This window comes from Podarcis muralis, chromosome 13, assembly GCF_964188315.1.
Source record: "Podarcis muralis chromosome 13, rPodMur119.hap1.1, whole genome shotgun sequence".
NCBI classification, from domain to species: Eukaryota; Metazoa; Chordata; class Lepidosauria; order Squamata; family Lacertidae; genus Podarcis; species Podarcis muralis.
Genome location: NC_135667.1, coordinates 28308844 through 28328545, shown reverse-complemented (window position 1 = coordinate 28328545; position 19702 = coordinate 28308844). Strand labels below are relative to the sequence as shown.

The following is a 19702-nucleotide window of genomic DNA, read 5'->3' as shown; positions in this document are numbered from 1 at the left end:
ATAAATGACGGTGAAAAGTGTCACGTGCTGGGTTTAAGTTTCAGGCTGCTGTTCAAAGCACAGGGGGTGTCAGCTTTGCCACAGGGGTGGCCTTCCTGTGTGGCAGGAGGGCAGCTGTGCCGCTCTTCTCTTCCCTCTCCATCTTAAAAACGTTCTGGGAAAAAGTTGCTTGCAGACGACCTGCTTACTGAGCATCCAGAGAGGGTAGATTATTTACTGTTCACTGAGCACTCATTCTGACTTCACTCTCAGGGTTTGTACACAATGGAGTTTACTGTGTTTTTGCTGGTGTGTTAGAGTTAGAAGATATCTCTCTCTCTCTCTCTCTCTCTCTCTCTCTCTCTCACACACACACACACACACACACACACACACACACAGAGAGAGAGAGAGAGACTTTTGATCCCTCAGTCAGAGGTGCCAACCTGAATAAAATACTGTATTGGGGAGGGGGCAAGTACTGTATTTTTCGCTCTATAAGACGCACCAGACCATAAGACGCACCTAGTTTTTGGAGGAGGAAAACAAGGAAAAAAAATATTCTGAATCTCAGAAGCCAGAACAGCAAGAGGGATCACTGCACAACGATCCCTCTTACTGTTCTGGCTTCTGGGATAGCTGCGCAGCCTGCATCCACTCCATAAGACGCACACTCATTTCCCCTTACTTTTTAGGAGGGAAAAAGTGAGTCTTATAGAGCAAAAAATACAGTCAGTCCGGCACCAAATAACTGATCACAAGTCATGGCACACACACACCATTTGAATGGCAATGCCCCCAGCCCCTCAAATATTTTATGGGGTGGTGGTGGTCAAAGAGATATTGGCCCCTGGGAGTTGGCTCCTATGCCTCAGCTTTACAGAAAACTGCACAAGCAATTTTCAATAGCCCGAGTGTGGGCTTTTGCAGACTTCTTGGGTGGGGAATTTTCTTTTTTTAAAAAACAAACAAACCCCAAGCACAGCTATCTATATGCACACCCTGAAGGTACTTAACTGGCACAATAGAATCAGCAAATGAGAAGGCAAGGACAAACACAAAAGGGATTGCCTACTGGTGTGCATGGGAAAGACCAAAGTTTTGCTTCCTATACAAATGTAAATAGATGCAGGGGTGGATTTTGATTAACAGCTAAATAATGCTCAAATGTGGACAAACGTTTACACTCCAAAAGCCTTACTTCTTCCCTCCAAAGGGTTCTACCCTCTCCTGTGTCTGCCAGGTTTGCGGGGCCTCTGGGCAATGGGCCCTGGGTGGGCCCCCTCTTCTGTCAGTGGGCCCGATGGACTTCCTTAGCTCCAAGCAGGACTGGGCTGATGGGTCTAACCACACTTAATTTCTCACAGCGATATTAGGTTGGGGGCACTGTGGGGGGGGGGAAAGGGGGGCTCAATCTAGTCACCTGCTGCTTTTCAGAACATCAGGCCAGAATAATGATGATGATGATGATGATGATGATGGACCCCAAGGTATCAGTGGGTCTGCCAGAGCGCTGGGGCCCTGGCAACTGTCTCAGAGGTCGCCAAGAGTTGATGCCTGCTGAAGTTTCTAAATGAATTGCCGACCTGAGCAATGCCGACCTGAGCAGAGACGCCAGTCATGTGCAGCCTGCTTTGAGGGTGGATAATTCTGCTGTGATTCTGTGCCAAGTGTGACTGAATGCTCTGCTGCAGAGATGAGGGAGAATCAGCAAGCCAGTGAAGGCTGATGGAAAGAGGCAACCTCAGAGCAGGGACCCATGCAGGGAGCGGTGGGTGCACTCCATGCAGGCCCCCCCAGAGCGCCCCGCCCCACCCTGCCCTGCCCAGCTCACCCCGCCCCCATGGATGGCTTGCTCTGCCCCCCGGTGCCTGAGCGACTAACTACACTGCTGCAGACTCCACTGTATCAAGTACCTAGGAGCCAGCTAGGGCTGAAGTCCTTTCACCCCTCCCCCAGTAAAACATTTGAGGGGGCCTGCCCCCCAGCCCAAGCTGATAGGCATTGCCATTCAAATTGTATGCATGCGTTGCGTCTTGGGATTACAGTGGTACCTCTAGATACGAACGGGATCCATTCCGGAGCCCCGTTCACATCTAGAAACAAACGTAACTAGCAATGGCATGTCTGCGCACGTGCACGTTGCATTTCGCTGCTTCCGTGCATGCGTGTGATGTCATTTTGAGCGTCTGCACATGCGTAAGCAGCGAAACCCGGAAGTAATGCGCTTCGTTACTTCCGGGTTGCCGCAGAGCACAACTCGAACGCGCTCAACCTGTAGCACAATCAACCCAAGGTATGACTGTATTTTATTTGAGCTGGCACCCCTCATCAAGTATTTTGGGTTCTGTTACGTATTTACTTGACCTCGCCACAATAATTTATTAGCATGCACTGGCACAAAGTTTGAGAATTCCTGGGTTAATTCATTCCAGCTCTCCTGTGAGTTTCCTCTTTGCTAGCTAAGGGATGCTATTCAGCACAGTGCACGAAGCTAAAGGCTCGTCCACACTCCTGTTTGTCCTGGGCCTGGAAAGCACGGGTCCAAGTGTTTTTCTGCTTGACCCATGCTTTCCAGACTTTCCATCGCTCTTTAGAGCTAAATCGGAACAAATGGCAGTCGGCAGACAACCCAACTGCCATTTGTTTGGATTTAGCACCAAAGAGTAGGTTTCCCTAGGGGTGGGGGAGCAGTGGGGCAAGCAGAGGTGCAGATAAACCCCGAGTTGCTCACCATTATTATTATTATTATTAATAATAATAATAATAATAATAATAATAATAATAATTAAACTTATTAGTCGCTTGTCATCTGAAGGTCTCCAAGTGATTTACAGCAAAGAAAAATACACAATACATAATATTATAGGGGGAAAGCGGGTATCATATCATACATTAATTTTACATATAACATCTGTGGGGGGGACACAAGCTACATAAATAGTAGCGAGCAATATTAGCAATACTCAAATGATAAACAAATAAATACACTGATCCACTAAATAGCAAATAAACAAAACCTCAACCTCTCCCTATTTTGAGAATTATTCACCTTGAACCAACAATTCCCACCCCCCATTTAAGAAGAAGAAGAAGAAGAGTTTGGATTTGATATCCCACTTTATCACTACCCGAAGGAGTCTCAAAGCAGCTAACAATCTCCTTTTCCTTCCTCCCTCACAACAAACACTCTGTGAGGTGAGTGGGGCTGAGAGACTTCAGAGAAGTGTGACTGGCCCAAGGTCACCCAGTAGCTGCATGTGGAGGAGCGGGGAAGCAAACCCGGTTCACCAGATTACGAATCCACTGCTCCTAACCACTACACCACACTGGCTCTCATGCGCTGTATTTGAGACTCATGCAAGCAGAAGCTTGAATGCTGCGAAAATGCAATATTCTTCAAGCAGAACCATTTCCCCACCCACTGATTGCATAAAAGCCGGAGTTTTGATTTCCACGTTAAACAGTTCACCTTAAAATGTTCTAAGCCTTTGTTCAGAGAAGCAGTAAGGAAGTCAACCACTCCTCCATATTCAGGAATTCTGCCTCCTCACACCCATAGATACTTGGAGGGGGAGGCTGGCTGTGCTTACGCAACAGCACTGAGGGGTAGTAAGCACCCTGCACTTATTCAGAAGCAGCCTCCTTCCTTGGCAGGCACACACACACACACACACACACACACGTGCAGAGTGAAAATGCACACCGTTTTGGGCGGCATATAACATACTCCTCCAGAATATAGTGCAGCAATGCTTTTCAGAATGTGTTCTGGAGAAAACTGGGGCACCTCAGAATCCTATCATTATGTAGCCAATGAGATCAATGATGGGGAACAAGCTTCCCTGAAAGAAAGCTGGCGTGCCATTACTGTGAAATTTACTGTGTATTTTGGAATGCTGTCTGTGCTTTATGCAGTTGGACACCTCTTGAGATATCTGAACCAAAGTCTTCATGATGGTTCCTGAGGTCAAGAAGCAGGTTTTTATCCATGTTTGGATACGATGGGGCACCATTTTAAATTAAGATGGAGGGCTGAAGATTTGCACAGCGCTGATTTTTTGGTTTCTTAGAATTCCCAAGCAATGCTGAGTAAGAGCAGTGCTGGATTTATGTACTGTATAAGCTAAACAAGCTATAGCTTAGGGCCCCAATCTTTGGGGGCCCCCAAAAAATTTAAAGACTAAAAAACCTGGATGTACATTTCCAAAATACAAGATAAAAAACAAATAAAATAAAACCTACATACAGCAACAGTGTTTTGTGTTGTGTAGGCTCCTATGAAGTAAGTAATGGGCCCCACCTGCTAGCCTGCTCTCTAAAATATCACTGGTTGTCTCATTTCTATATATAGGGTGCCTACATTCTGCATGGACTGGTTGCATGGCGTAAATTACCATATAGCATATTTTCAACACAAAAAACAGTGACAATTTGTTGTTGACAAAGGACAGCTGGACATATAAAGGGCCCCATTACCTTCAGTAGCTTAGGGCCTCATCAAACCTAAATCCGGCCCTGAGTAAGAAGCACTTAGTATACCAATAAAAAAAGAATAACGGGGACATGCTACTTGGTTCTCTCTCTGATGGGGTCTAAGAGCCCTCCTGCCACCTTCCCAAAGCTTGCCCAACTTTGGGAAGGAGGCAGCAGAGCTCTGGCATCCTGTCAGCGGCCTGGCACCGCCTTCCCAAAGCCCAGGACGCTTCTGCCCTGTTTAGGGAGGGAGGTGCAATACTCATGCGTGCACAATGTTGACCTTAGACTGCACTTGCAAGCTGGCGCCTCTGGCCCTAGCTGTTCCCCTTACGAAATTTTTTGCCGCAAACCACATCACCTAGGAATCCTGCCTGTGCAAATTGCCGTTCCATCAGGATGGAAGAAAGCTGAAATACAGTGGGCGCTCGGGTTGCGAACGTGATCCATGCGGGAAGCACGTTCGCAACCCGCAGCGCCACGTGTGCACACATGCGGGTCACGATTTAGCGCTTCTGCACATGCACAAGCGTCGAAACCCGGAAGTAACCAGTTCCAGTACTTCTGGGTTCGACGCGGTGCGCAACCCGAAATCGCACAACCCGAAGTGTCTGTAACCCAAGGTATGACTATATAAGCATGACAGGCAACCCAACATCTCCAGGAATCTCTGGGGACAAGGAATTACTATTAAACCAGATATGCCCTTGTAGCCGTTTTCACCCAACTGCTCCTTTCCTTTGCATGCCTTCTTCTCCTATGTATAACTGGTGATACTGACCTGGTATGGAGAACCTTCGTCTTCTGCAGCGAGCGGGTGAAGAAAGAAAGAAAGAAACAAGAAAAGAGAGCAGTGTCAGTAAAAGCAAACAACAGAGAGGCGTAGAATTGCAATCTGAATTTCCGCAATCTGAGACAGAAATACCCAATGTGGCATCCTCTAGACGTTGTGGAGGACACCTTCCATCATCCCTGGCCATTGGTGGTGGCTGCTGGGATTTGCAGGCCACCAGGTTGGGGAGGCCTGCTCCAGGACACCGGGAGAGGTGCAAAGGACTTGATTCACGCTCATAGGCATTTTGTGGCAAAGTTGTGCTGGTGGCACAGGGCGTCTCATTCATGCATTCAAGCAACCAGGCAGGTGACCACTTGGCAACTTGGCTGTGCGGAGGCAGCTTGGCACAGCAATCTATTTGTGTGACTGGCTCCCCGCATTGGGTTGATTTCAACAGTGCCTCTGCAAACCATGGGAGCTCATCAGCATGTTTTTAAACCACCCCAAACAGCACAGTGAGCCGCTTACGCAAATAGCTTTCCTGCATGGCATTGCCTGCAGTCGTGTTCAGAGAGTACCTGCTCAGCTGCTTGGATTTATGAACCAGGCTGGAATGTTTTACCTCCTATTCAGCAGTAATAACCTGGTTAAATCCATTATGCCTAGCGTGGGAGCAGCTGCCTCCCTGTTGAAGCTTCATGGGGTCCACTGATGAATGGAGCTATTGGTGGGCATAAGTCAGTGAAAGCCAAATAGTCTTTTGTAACTGTGCCTTTTTTGTGGAGAAGCCACCCCTCTCGCAATCCAACGCACAGGCCTTTCTTCAAAATCAGGCCCATGTCAGCAACTGGGAACATAGACCCGCCCCCAATTGTTCCTATTTTCCAGGAACAGTCCCAGATTTTCAGAAGCCATCCCAATTTCTGATTTGATCCTGGAATGTCCCGCTTTCCCTTAGGACGTCTCTATTTTCATCAGACAAATGTCAGAGGTATGGAGTTATGCAACCCCAAAGCCCAGGAGATAAGAGACCATACAACCTTTAGAAGACATCTGAAGGCAGCCCTGTATAGGGAAGTTTTTTTTAATGTTTAATGTTTTATTATGTTTTTATATGTGTTGGAAGCCACCCAGAGGGGCTGGGGTAACTCAGTCAGATGGGTGGGGTATAAACAGTAAAATTATTATTATTATCTAATAGGAAGTCCCTATTTCACTGGAGAAATGTTGGAAGGTATGGGGATGGGGTAGAGCTTCATTTCATTACCAAGCCTGACTGCTGAAATGCCCTCTTCTCCTTAGCTCCTTAAAGAAGCCTCTGGGCACTCTGCCCCACCCTGTTTTTGGTGGAGAGCCTCTGGCTGCCCAGCTGTTGCTGGACTCCAACTCCCAACAACCCCAGCTTACAAGGCCAATTGCCATGGATGATGGGAGTTGTAGTCCGGCAAACATCTCGAGGGCTACAAGGTTCCCATCCCTGTTTTTAGATCAGCTGAGCATGGCGTTTAGAACAAGGAGAGGACTCAGAAAGGTGGAACTCTGGAACTCACCCTCCAGTGGTTAGCCAAAACCCAGGTTTCATCCTGGGCCTCTGCCAGACCTTTTGGCTTGGAAAAAATGTTCAACTGCCAGGGATAAACAATGCTCTCTCTGTGTATCTTGTTTTCTGAAAATTATCTTCACGTTTAAAAAAATACTGTTTGTGTCTTGGTTATGAGCTGCCCAGATCTTCTGTGTGAAGAAGAACCTCTCCAATTAAACGTGTCCATGATCCCAAGAGATCGCAACCTTGCTTAATGTGCCTGAGCTCCGCAGAACCCATTTCTGTACGTTGGGCCACAGATCGGTGGTGGAGCACATTCGTTGTTTATGGAAGGGCCTGGGCCCAGGCATCTTCTGACAGGGCTGGGAAATACTCCTGCCTGAAATCCCCAGAGGGCCACTGCTTGGTTAGAGCAGGTGACGCTGAGTTGTATAGGACAGTGGTTTGAGCTGGTACAAGGCAGCATCCTGCATCTCACACGCTCCTTTCCATCACCAGTATGTAACCACCTGGAGTTTAGATCTTCCAGATTTAAAGCAATAGCTTAAGGCAGGGGTGGCCAACTTCCAAGAGACTGCGATCTACTCACAGAGTTAAAAACTGGCAGTGATCTACCCCCTTTTGCGGGGTTCAGGTCAAACTTGTTGAGCTTCTTTAGGGAGGAAGAAAGTGACGTTGAGCTTTTTTTAGGAAGGAAAATCCTGTTTTTGGTGGTTCAGATGTTGAGCTTTTTTTAGGGAAGAAAGCCCCGTTTTTTAGGGGTGCAGGGCAAAGATGTTGAGCTTTTTTTAGGGGAGCCAAAGTTTTTTAGCTTCTTTGGGGGTAGCCACTGATCTACCAGTGATCTACCACAGACATCCAGTGATCTACTGGTAGATCACGATCTGCCTGTTGGACATGCCTGGCTTATGGGAATACGTTAGCAAGGGGTCGCCAATCATGGGGACATTTGCAAACAGGTAAAAAATATAGGTAACCACTCACACCCAGGGACCAAGCACACCTATTTTACTGGCTACAAAAGAGTTGCTTCTTTCAAGTCTAAGGGACTGCGTGGACAGCTCAGAAGGTCTCTGTGGGCACATCTTCACCCATGGGCACCACCTCTGGTTACCTCTGCATGAACATGGCTAGGAGTGCATCCTGATTGTCAGGCAGCCGAGGATCCAATCCCCGCAGCAGGTTGCCAGGACAAAACAAGGAAAAGTCCTTACCATCTGCATTTATGCAATATTCACAGAGAGAGGCTTGAGAGTGTGGCCTCTCGGAATAATGGCGTTGCTCTGGGTGAAACCCCAGCCCCTCTGTCTCTCCCACTTCCTCATGAGTCAGTGCTATGGGTGCTGGAAAATGCCCTTTGCCTCTGAGCTCTTTGCTCTCCTACTTTCAAGGCCCACCGTGTTCTGGGAGAAAGGGGGCGGGTCTTGAATGCTTTCTAAAGACACAGAGTCCATCAGCTGTTTCTCCCCTATTGCTTCCTCCTCCTCCTCCTCCTCCTCCTCCTCTCCCATTATTTCCCAGCTTTCCCCCTCATCTGCCTCTGAGCTGTGACCTCCCTCAAACTTCTGTTGTCATTCTGAACTGTCTCCTTCTTCTCTGGAAGGGTCAGGCTGGGGAGGTGGTCTGCACCATTCCTCCTCCGCCCAGACCCTGACACTGATGGGAGTTTGTTGCAGAACTTCTCAGATGCTTTTGCATCGTGGACATATCACCGCCACCAATGTGTCTGCCTTTTAGTGGTTCCACCTGGATTTCAGATCAGTATAAAATAACCTGTTGTGTATGTCCACAGTCACAAGTGGATTTTTGTGACGGGCTGTTTGTTATGTGACATTTCTGTGGGTGGGCTCCATCACCACACTGCTGCTTGTGTTTGTTCCTCACCTGAGCACAACCTAGCCTTTTTTGTTCCTTATGGGATGCACAGCATGGAGATAGTGGATGGAGAAAGCCCCCCCCCCTAATGAAACTGAATGCTGGAAGATTCAGGACAGATAAAAGTACCATATTTTTCGCCCTATAGGACGCAATTTTTCCCCTCCAAAAATGAAGGGGAAATGTGTGTGCATCCTATGGGGCGAATGCAGGCTTTCGCTGAAGCCTGGAGAGCGAGAGGGGTCGGTGCGCACTGACCCCTCTCGCTCTCCAGGCTTCAGGAAGCTCTCCGCAAGCCTTGGGAGCTCCGCGGGAGTTCCTGTCGGGCTCCCAAGGCTTGCGGATAGCAGCCTGCATCCCGAAGCCTGGGGCGCGCTGCACAGTGTGCCCCGGGCTTTGTGCAGATATCAGGCAGCCCCACAAGCTCGGGGGACAGCGGGGAGGCGGAGCGCCGCCATCCCGCTGTTCCCCGACCTGGTTTGGATTCCCCGACCTGGTTTGGGGGGGGGGAAATAATTATTTCCCCCCCAAAAAACTAGGTGCGCCCTATGGGCCGAAAAATACGGTAAGTACTTCTTCCTGCAGTGTATAGTTCAGCTACGGATCTGGCTCCCAAAGGAGGCAGGCATGGCCACAAACCTGGATGGCTTTAAAGGAGGATTGGACAAATTCATGGAAGCGCCATGATCTATGATCTATGCATTGCCTTCCCCAGTTGAAGCCAGCAATGCTTCCGAATACCATCTGCTGGAAACCACAGGAGAGGGGAGTGCACTTTTGGTCAAATCCTGCTTGCAGGTTTCCCACAGGGTGGCCACTGTAAGAGCGGGATGCTTTGCTTGATGCAGCACACTCTTCTTCGATTTTTAAGTGTGTCTATTTCCACTTCTCCTGCCAACCTAGCAGTTCGAAAGCACGTCAAAGTGCAAGTAGATAAATAGGTACTGCTCTGGCGGGAAGGTAAACGGCGTTTCCGTGCGCTGCTCTGGTTCGCCTGAAGCGGCTTAGTCATGCTGGCCACATGACCCGGAAGCTGTACGCCGGCTCCCTCGGCCAATAAAGCGAGATGAGCGCCGCAACCCCAGAGTCGGCCACGACTGGTCAGGGGTCCCTTTGCCTTTACCTATTTCCACTTATTGCTGCTTACTAAAGACACATCTGAATTTCAACAAGGCAGCTCAGAGGAAGTGTTCGCTCAGGACCTCTGCATAGTGCATGTATAATAATCCTATAATAATAATCCAATAATAATAATACAGAGGTCTTGCGAAAGATACGTCAATCACACACTCATAAACACTATGTGTGATATAAAGCCTCCCGGTCTGGAAGCACGCAAGGTCTCATTTCAGAAATTAAGCCGTTGTGTGTTAAGACACCCCAATGTGCGCTGCGAGAAACTGCACTCGCGGGGCCCAACTCTGAGGTCTGGAACGGAACCAACCACTGGCAAATTCCAGCTGCAGTTAAGCAACAACGCTGCTCACCCACCGTTCCGACTGTGAAAGTTTCCTGGCCACATAAACATAGCTGGAGGATGTGTTGCGGAAAGTTCCTTGGGAGGGAATCAGCCCGTGGAATAGGTAGGTTCTGTCCTTCATGCCCTGCCTGTCCCTGTACAACAAGGGAGGCTATTGTCCAGAGAAGGAACTACCAAGGGCTGGAAGGCTGTTCACTTCTAGCAAGAGATACCGAGGAACATAGTCTTATTTTCCAGCTGCTTGGATGGAACCTTGAGCACAGAAAGAAACTCCAGCGATGAGCTTTCTTGCAATGCAGTTTGACAAGCAAGGCTTGTTATGGGGAGGGCGGGGGGCAGCAGCTGGCAGCTGCCTCTGCTTTCCATGTTGGGGAGGGGGTGGTATTTCCCTTCCTTGGTTCTTAGTTTACATTTTCCTTACAAAAGATTTCTGAATCTTTAAGTTGTTTAGCGTGTGTTTATGCAGTATATCACTTATTTTTTAAGCAGCTAATGTACTGTAGCAGCTAAGACTGTGAACTGGCCAGACTCCAGGCCGGGTCTCACCCCAGCCACAAACGCACTAGGTGGGGAAGGGTCACAGCTGAGGGGTTCATAAAGAAGGCTGTAGCGGGTTCAAGCCCCCCGCATCTCCAGGTAGGGCTGGGAAGGATCCCTTTCTGAGAAGTTGCCAGCCAGCACCTACCGGTTTTCGCCAACCTGAAGGAAGTTGTAATTGAAAGCGCCAATAGGGAATCAAATTGACGAAGGCTGACGTAAACTTTATTCAGCAAGACAGAACAATAATCTGGCTTGGTACAAGGCATTTGCCTACATCCCTAAACCACAAAATTCTCAGCTTCTAACTTCTATTCATCTGCAGTTTGGAGATTTTACCAGCCAACCTGACAGAGGTGTGGTTGTTGGGGGGGGGGACAGGCTAAGGGATTGCTGATTTATAGCGTTGTATTTCTGAGTTGCTCTGTAACCAGAGTTCTTCGGCTGACGTCGTTTGTACAAATAAAAAAAAAAAGTTGTAAAACCAAGCCAATCAAATGTAACAGCTCCAGAACAGCCTTGGGTTACTGGGGTTTACAGGCATCTGAACAATTTTGAAATGTTCGGTATGCATCTTATCATACACATGCAGAGATTTTATAAATCGAGAACAGGAATTGGAAGGAAGGTTTTTTAGCTTATCCCCAAAATATTTAAAAATTTTGTTGTTGTTGTTCTCAAGGAAACGGTGTCTGGATTTTGTTTTTTTTTTGCAAAAGAAGGTCTCTGCCATACAGTCTGTTACCTGTTTTCCTGCCTAACCCCTGCCTGTACCCCTGCTATCTCCAGCTGAAGGATCTAAATCAGCAACGGGGAACATTGTACTCCAGATGTTGCTGAACTACAACTCCCATCAGCCCTAGCATGCATGGCCAATGGTCAGGGATGATGGGATTGTAGTCCAGTGACTTCTGAAGAGCCATAGGTTCCTCACTCTTGGTCTAGATGGGCCAACATTCTGACTTGATATAAACCACTTTTGAATGTTCATACATATTCAAATGCTGCCACTGTGGACCTAAGGATATAAGAAAAGCCAAAGGCCTGTCTGGCCCACACCCCAGGCCACCTGTCCTCTTCTCCTCCTTCCCCCATCCTAGCCTGATAAGAAGAATTAAGACTCACCAGGGGATGATGTTTCTGACAGCTGGAACAGCAAAGCTGGAGTTGGTCTTCGTCGGCGGATCTGGAACGGAAATCATATGGAGGATTTGTTAGTTTTGCAGAGGAATATGAGAAGGAAAAAGATGGGCAATGCATTCTTTTTTTTTTAAGGGTGAGGTTCTGAGAACACACCACTCCCGCCAATTTTGCCTGTACAAATTCACAAGCCAGGTACCGCAAGGTCTTCTCTGTGAGACAAGACTTTGAGCATGTTTGGGAGCTGCAACTAGGGCCCCATTCCTGGGAATGAGCACTGGGACCACCAGTTTCACCCATGCCCTGTCCTCCTTCAGCCTTGTGGGCACAATTTAAGGTACTGCTTTTGGCTTCCCTCTCCTGTTCCTTCCACGACCATAGAGGCAAATTAGGGTGCATTCGGACATGGGGAATCATAGAATCATAGCACTGTAGAATTGGAAGGGACCTCGAGGGTCATCTAGTCCAACCCACTGCAATGCAGGAATCTTTTGCCCAACATGGGGCTCTACGACCCTGAGCTTTAGAGTCTCCTGCTCTACCGACTGAGCTATAGAGGCTGCATTTGTCTCCCTAGCTGAAATGCCAGCACTTCTGTCCCTGTCTGTAACATTCATTTCTCATTGCATCACCTGTTGTATTACGAAACTGTGGCTTTTTGACCGATATACCACCCTGCCGCTCTACATTTCATTCCCACCGGTGGGCGTGGTGTGACTCAACAGCGGATGTCATCGAACACGTCGTTGCCACCCCCCACCCTTCATGTGCACGTGCACCTCTGTCCCCCCCCCAATTCACACACGATAACAACAGGGAGGACCTCTATGCCAGAACCACCACCACCCCACATTTCATACTGCAATTTTCCAGGTTAACGGGGTTGCGGACAAAGCAATTAACAGGGAAATGAGTGCTAAATGTCAACTAGATTCTGCTAGATGGCCAGAAGTGGCCTTTACTTAATGTGAAAGAGGATGTAAAAGGCAAAAAAAAAAAATGATCAGGTAAGGAAACTGGAATAAAGTGCTGTTTTAACACAGCCCTAGGTAATTGCCAGAGGTGCCTGGATTTCAGGGATGCCTCCCTCAGCTACGTAAGTGGCTTGGGAAGAGAGCCCATGCCTGCATCTTGGGAGGAGGCAGCTGAATTGGCTGGCAAGAGCTCCCTGGCATGCCGGAGAACATGACTGGGTCCCTGCTGGTCTCCATTGGCTGCTCAGAGGGGAGGAAATAAAGACACATCAGATGCGAATGAGGAAAGAAGCAGCCAGCTCAGCTCTTCATAATTCAATATATTGTTGTTATGCTGCTCAGCATACGAGAAAGCGTTGGGGTGAGGAAGAGTTGGAAGGGCTTTAATTTCCCTAGGAACACTTAAGGCCCCTCCTCGAGGCATCCTTTCCCCTCCCTGTGCATTCTTCATTATTTGTGCTTGTGATGATATTGGGGCAGCCATATAATAATAATAATATGCTACCCTGCTAATCTTGCCTGTGGCTGCAAACGTTTTGGGGTGCTAACACTACAGTGGTACCTCAGGTTAAGTACTTAATTTGTTCCGGGGGTCCGTTCTTAACCTGAAACTGTTCTTAACTTGAGGTACCACTTTAGCTAATGGGGCCTGCCGCTGCCGCCACGCCGCCAGAGCACAATTTCTGTTCTCACCCTGAAGCAAAGTTCTTAACCTGAAGCACTATTTCTGGTTTAGCGGAGTCTGTAACCTGAAGTGTATGTAACCCGAGGTACCACTGTACTTCATTTTCCATCACTGTCTGTTTGGAAACTTCTTGCTGAAATCCCATCACTTTTCAGGTTACCTCCATTTTATCGTATTCTGCAACATGTTTCTGACACAATCATAGGGCATTATAGGGGTGGATTAAAAAAGGGACGCGGGTGGCGCTGTCGGTAAAACCACAGTGCCTATACTTGCCGATCGCATGGTCGGCGGTTTGAATCCCTGCGGCGGGGTGAGCTCCCGTCGTTTGGTCCCAGCTCCTGCCCACCTAGCAGTTCGAAAGCACCCCTAAGTGCAAGTAGATAAATAGGTATCGCTTTATAGCGGGAAGGTAAACGGCGTTTCCATGTGCGGCTCTGGCTCGCCAGAGCAGCGATGCCACGCTGGCCACGTGACCCGGAAGTGTCTGCGGACGGCGCCGGCTCCCGGCCTCTTGAGTGAGATGGGCGCACAACCCTAGAGTCGGACACGACTGGCCCGTACGGGCAGGGGTACCTTTACCTTTTTATAGGGGGTGGATTTATTCTGCTTTCATTTGTTCCACGATTCTCCCCCAGTGCTGTTACTGTCCGGAGGGGCTATAGCGTAACAAAAGCAAGGCAGAAATAAACCAGAACATATGTAGTATGAAAAGTTATGGAATTTCATCAGGGAGTTACAGTATGTGCGTCGATTGGACAGGAAGTATGTGACCAACTCTAAAAAACTTTGCAGGAGCAGGCAGCTGGGTTGCGTGTGACGACCCCAAGAGCATCATGAGAACAAATCATTGTGAATGTGAAACAAAGAATACTTCCTGGTGTTCTCCACCTTCTTATCAGCACGTGTTTCTGTCATGGTGACTCTGGAGTCAGGTTCCTCATCTTCAGGGGTTAGGGGTGAAGACCCTGATGCAGAAGGGGAAGGGCATTTGGGGACAGCCCTTTTCAGACATAGGAGTCAACTCCTAGGATCCAAGGTCCCTTTGGTCCCCCATAAAATATTTGAGGGGGCCGGAGCCCCCCAAGGTTGATGGATCCCCCAGAGCCGGATTCAGGTTTGATGAGGCCCTAAGCTACTGAAGGTAATGGGCCCCTTCATATGTCTAGCTGTCCTTTGTCAACAACAAATTGTTGCTGTTTTTTGTGTTGAATATATGCTATATGGTAATTTATGGACCTAATAAGTATCTAAAGCCATTTGCACATGCAGAATGTAGGTACCCTATATATAGAAATGAGCAAACCAGTGATATTTTAGGGAGCAGGCTAGCAAGCGGGGCCCATTACTTACATCATAGGAGCCTATACAAAACACGGTTGCTGTATGTAGGCTTTATTTTATTTGTTTTTAATCTTGTATTTTGGAAATCTATATCCAGGTTATTTTTTCTTTAATTTTTGGGGGGCCCACCAAGAGAGTGGGGACCTAAGCTATAGCTTGTTTAGCTTATACGTAAATCCGTCACTGGTATTGCCATTCAAATGATGTGTGTGTGCTGTGTCATGTGATCAGTTATGCTGGGTGGGGTTTACCAGGGCCCCCCAATATTTTATTCATAAGCCTGTAGGGCCAGTATCTGTCCGCTGCCTCCCTCTCTCAAGGATGAGGCACTGCCATCATCTGACTGGACTCCATTGCCAAAGACCCAGGAAGACCGAAGGCTCGCTTCTCCACTGCAGTAAAGGTAAAGGATCCCTGGATGATTAAGTTCAGTCAAAGGTTGCTACGGGGTTGCGGCACTCATCTCGCTTTCAGGCTGAGGGAGCCTGTGTTTGTCCACAGACAGCTTTCCGGGTCATGTGGTCAGCATCACTATACCACTTCTATACAACGGAACACCGTGGCAGAAACCAGAGCGCACGGAAACACCGTTTACCTTCCCGCCACAGCAATACCTACGGTATTTATCTATTTGCACTGGCGTGCTTCCGGACTGCTAGGTTGGCAGGAGCTGGAACAGAGAAAAGGGAGCTCACCCCATTGCGCGGATTCGAACTGCCAACCTTCTGATCGGCAAGCCCAAGAGGCTCAGTGGTTTTGGACTGCTGGGTTCGGACTGAGCCTCTTGGGCTTGCCACTCAGAAGGTTGTCGGTTCGAATCCGCACAATGGGGTGAGCTCCTGTTGCTCTGTCCCAGCTCCTGCCAACCTAGCAGTCTGAAACCACTGAGCCTCTTCTGATCGGCAAGCCCAAGAGGCTCAGTGGTTTAGACCACACCACCACCCGTGCCCCTCGGCCTGAAAGCGAGATGAGTGAGCGCTGCAACCCCATAGTCACCTTTGACTGGACTTAACTGTCCAGGGGTTCTTTACCTTTACCTCCACTGCAGTAAGAGGTTATTGGAGAAGGCTGGACCTTTTAAAGCAGCACAGGTGGTGTTAACCATTAAGCTGCACCCACTACAAGAAGCATTTTATATTTACAATTTTGCGCAGCTGCACTCATGGAATGTATGCATATATAGCTGACAGCTTTGTGCATCTGACAAGATATTTTCTATAATCCATTCCCCGCTTACGCCAGCTGCCATATATTGGTCCAGGGGTTCTTTACCTTTACCTCCACTGCAGTAAGAGGTTATTGGAGAAGGCTGGACCTTTTAAAGCAGCACAGGTGGTGTTAACCATTAAGCTGCACCCACTACAAGAAGCATTTTATATTTTTATATTTACAATTTTGCGCAGCTGCACTCATGGAATGTATGCATATATAGCTGACAGCTTTGTGCATCTGACAAGATATTTTCTATAATCCATTCCCCGCTTACGCCAGCTGCCATATATTGGTTAGTCTTCAGAGGTCCAAAAAGATTCTCCTTTGCTTTGGTTGCTGTTAGTACCCCTCTGGAATTTGGAACTGGTTGCTACCAAGATCTAACAGTCTCCTGAGATAGCTCAGTCAGCAGAGCATGAGAGTCTTAATCTCAGGGTCGTAGGTTTGAGCCCCACACTGGGCATTGCAGGGGGTTGGACTAGATGCCCCACGGTGTCCCTTCCAACTCTACAGGGCTGTGATTCTGTAATTCTTCCCCTGTACTAGCCAATCCATGCTCTGTGTGTGTAAGAGAAAGGAAGATTCACTGCCTTTCAGACTAACCTACCTCACAAGGTTGTTGTGGAGAAAAAAGATGGTCTATAAATGCAACCCATCAATGCTGTACAGTCGATAGCCTCAACACTGATACAGTTAAGTTCCACTAGTTTCCATAAGAAAGATTTAAACACGTGCTTAACTCTCACATTCGAAAGTGCATCTTTCTTACTAGATCGTGGCTCTAGAAATTATAATACAGTGGTACCTACATACGCTTCAGGTTACATACGCTTCAGGTTACACACTCCACTAAGCCAGAAATAGTGCTTCAAGTTAAGAACTTTGCTTCAGGATAAGAACAGAAATCATGCTCCGGCGGCGCGGCGGCAGCAGGAGGCCCCATTAGCTAAAGTGGTGCTTCAGGTTAAGAACAGTTTCAGGTTAAGTACGGACCTCCGGAACGAATTAAGTACTTAACCCGAGGTACCACTGTAATTTCTGTAGCACTTTTAGTGTGCAAATTACATTATGATTATGCGTGTGTGGATGTGGGCGTGCATATCCTTACATACACAAACCCAAGAGATAGGCTGTAAGTATTGGCATTTTACGGATGGTGAACAGAGTTTGCCAGCCAGTGACTTATTTGCTCAACGCCACTCACAGAAAACCTCTGGCCGGAGGCTATGTATACTATGTGGGCATGTGGAATTAAATAATTAGAGAGAGAGAGAGTGAAATCTGCATCTAGGCAACTCAAATTCTGGAAAAGTGGGCATCTGCAAACACACATATATGTGCTTATTTTGCATCGCACATTCTTTTTAGTTGGTCACAGGGAGGAGCAAAGAGTAGAGAGCAGATGCTCCACCCCCGATCTCTGGAGATCCTGTTTTTAAGAGCCCTGTTTCTGATTTCAGAGATTCCACCAGGACTTGTCCTCACACTTCCACTGAGAAGTTTCCAAAGCCATAAGGACCAGAAACCATGGTTGTAAAAAAGTGGACAAAAGTTACAATTTTCAAAGTGTTGATTTCTTCGCCGTGTGTGTATGTGTGTGATTGCATGGTTTAAGTGTGAAATTGCAAAAGGCGCAAAGGCAAGTGTGAAAATCAGGGATTTGCATCTGATGTGAGAATTTGCTCATTGGAGTAAAAATAAATGCATGAAAAGAAAGTTTGGACGCACACTGAATGTGAGGTGTGCAGGAATGTATACTTAAATGGCCATCGTGGGATAAAAGTGCCCACTTTTTATAAATAAGCTTGGATTCAGGGGTGGTTGTGCAAGAAGAGCGAACAGTGCACATCTGGGCGTGTATGTGCGCCTGTGAAAGAAGGAAATAAAGTGCATTTCAAGTGCATTAACTGTATTTTCCTGGTTGGGTTCATTAGTTCATTTTGGTCTTGCATTCACAGGTGTTACTTGCATGCAAGTCACTGAAATCCCTACACAATGCTTCAAATACTAAATTCTCTTACTTAGCTGGTTCATACACCCCACTCTTCAACAGGTTTCCGGGAAGGCTTACACAAAGTTAAAACTGCAGTGATGCAAATTACAAGAAAACTCTTAACGCGTTTTTAAAAAGGGAGCACTAAAATGCTCGCAGTAGAAAAGAGTGGGAGCCACACACATTCGATATAAGAAATACGCATCGTACAAAGGGCGTTTCATAGACGCGCTTAACTTGAGGACTCGGAAATAAGTCCCACAGATTTCAGCAAGTCTTCCTTCACCGTAATATATATTTTTAAGAGCGAAGTTCCTGTGTTTCCCGTCTCTCTCTCTGTGTGTTAGAACATGAAGCACATTGGATGTGCTTATTTGCATTGCAAGCTGAAAGATTGCATGCGAGAGACTCCGGCAAATCAGTGCCAGCTCGCACTTCCCAGCAACTTGATCCCTAAGTCCCAAGCCGCCTCTGCCGCCCCCCTGACCCTAACCCTCGTCCCCCGGCCTTACCATTTCCACCGCTCTGGGGTCCAGCTGGCTAGGGGGAGCAGGCACAGAGAACTGGATCTTCTTCCTCTCCTTCGGGTCCATTGTAGCAGAGCCCGTGTCTTCTTCCAGCCTACGCCAAGGAAGAGTGCCCCCCACTCACTCTGCCCCTTATGTGAAGGATGGGGATGGGGGTCTCTGGATCTCTTGCCAGCCCCCTTCTGGATCCAGCTCCCTTGGAGAGACGGACCCCCCTCAACAGCAGCAGCAGAGGTGCCCGGTGCCAACTTCCCTCTCTGCGAAAGGCAACTGAGGGTAGCTGAGCTCAAACCTCATTCCTGCTGCGTTGGGGAACTGTGTAGGTAGAGACGCGAGGGCAGGAGGAGGCAGGGAAGAGAGGAGGTGGGAGGGGGTGGGGAGGGGAGGGGAGGGGCAGCTGGCTGCTCTCCAGCGGCAATCTGAATTATTTAATCCTCTTCGCCCAAGGCAGGTGGGCACCAGGAGGACTCAGCCTCTTAACAAGCCCTCGGCTGGGTGCCCATTAAAAGGACGCCACTCAAAGGATGCCAACTGCCCGCCTTCAGCTGTGTGTGTGAATGAGCAGAGCTCTGGAGGTGACCAGGGGGAAAAAAGCAAACACCCAAAGTTGGCTCTTTTGGCAAGGCTTCGATTCATCAGCCTGAGAGCCTCCCCCTTTCTTTAGGTTCCGGTCTTCAGCCCCAGGACATAATGAAATGGAAAGATTTGAAATAATGAGGAAGAAAAAGAGAGTGCCTCTGAACATGTGCAGAGTGCTTTGGTGCTGGCACCTTTTATTTATTACTGTATTTTTCCATGTATAAAACGCCCCCCAATTTTTTTGAACCCTTTTATTAAAAAACAAATCTTTAGGGTTGCCAAATCTCTAGAAGTGAAAATCCAGATGATCAGCGGTGGCAGCAAGTTTCTCACCTTTTTTGGGGGGGGGGGCAATCTCTCTCAAAGTTTTTTTAACGATCCATGTATAAGACGACACCCAACTTTTGACAAAAAAACCCACACAAATAAAGCAAAAAATGTTTCCTTATACAGAGAAAAATATGGTAATTTTTACATTCACAACCCATGTTTTATATACCGCCCCCGCCCCGCAAAGAGCTCAAGGTTCTCCGCCCCCATTTTACTCTTACAGCAACCCTGTGAGACAGGCTAGGCTTGAGAG

General features: G+C 47.9%; 1 protein-coding gene across 1 annotated transcript in view; it reads right to left on the bottom strand.

Moving 5' to 3' along the window:
• Positions 1–18974, bottom strand: part of PPP1R1B (protein phosphatase 1 regulatory inhibitor subunit 1B) — a 55963-nt gene extending 36989 nt beyond the window's left edge. The window contains exons 1-3 of the mRNA XM_028702784.2: positions 18526–18974; positions 11791–11851; positions 5237–5259 (exon numbers count right to left, since the gene is read on the bottom strand). Of these exons, the coding sequence (XP_028558617.2) occupies positions 5237–5259; positions 11791–11851; positions 18526–18606 (165 nt within the window). The 5' untranslated portion in view covers positions 18607–18974. The remainder of the gene's footprint in view (positions 1–5236; positions 5260–11790; positions 11852–18525) is intronic.
• Positions 18975–19702: the final 728 nt, after the last annotated feature.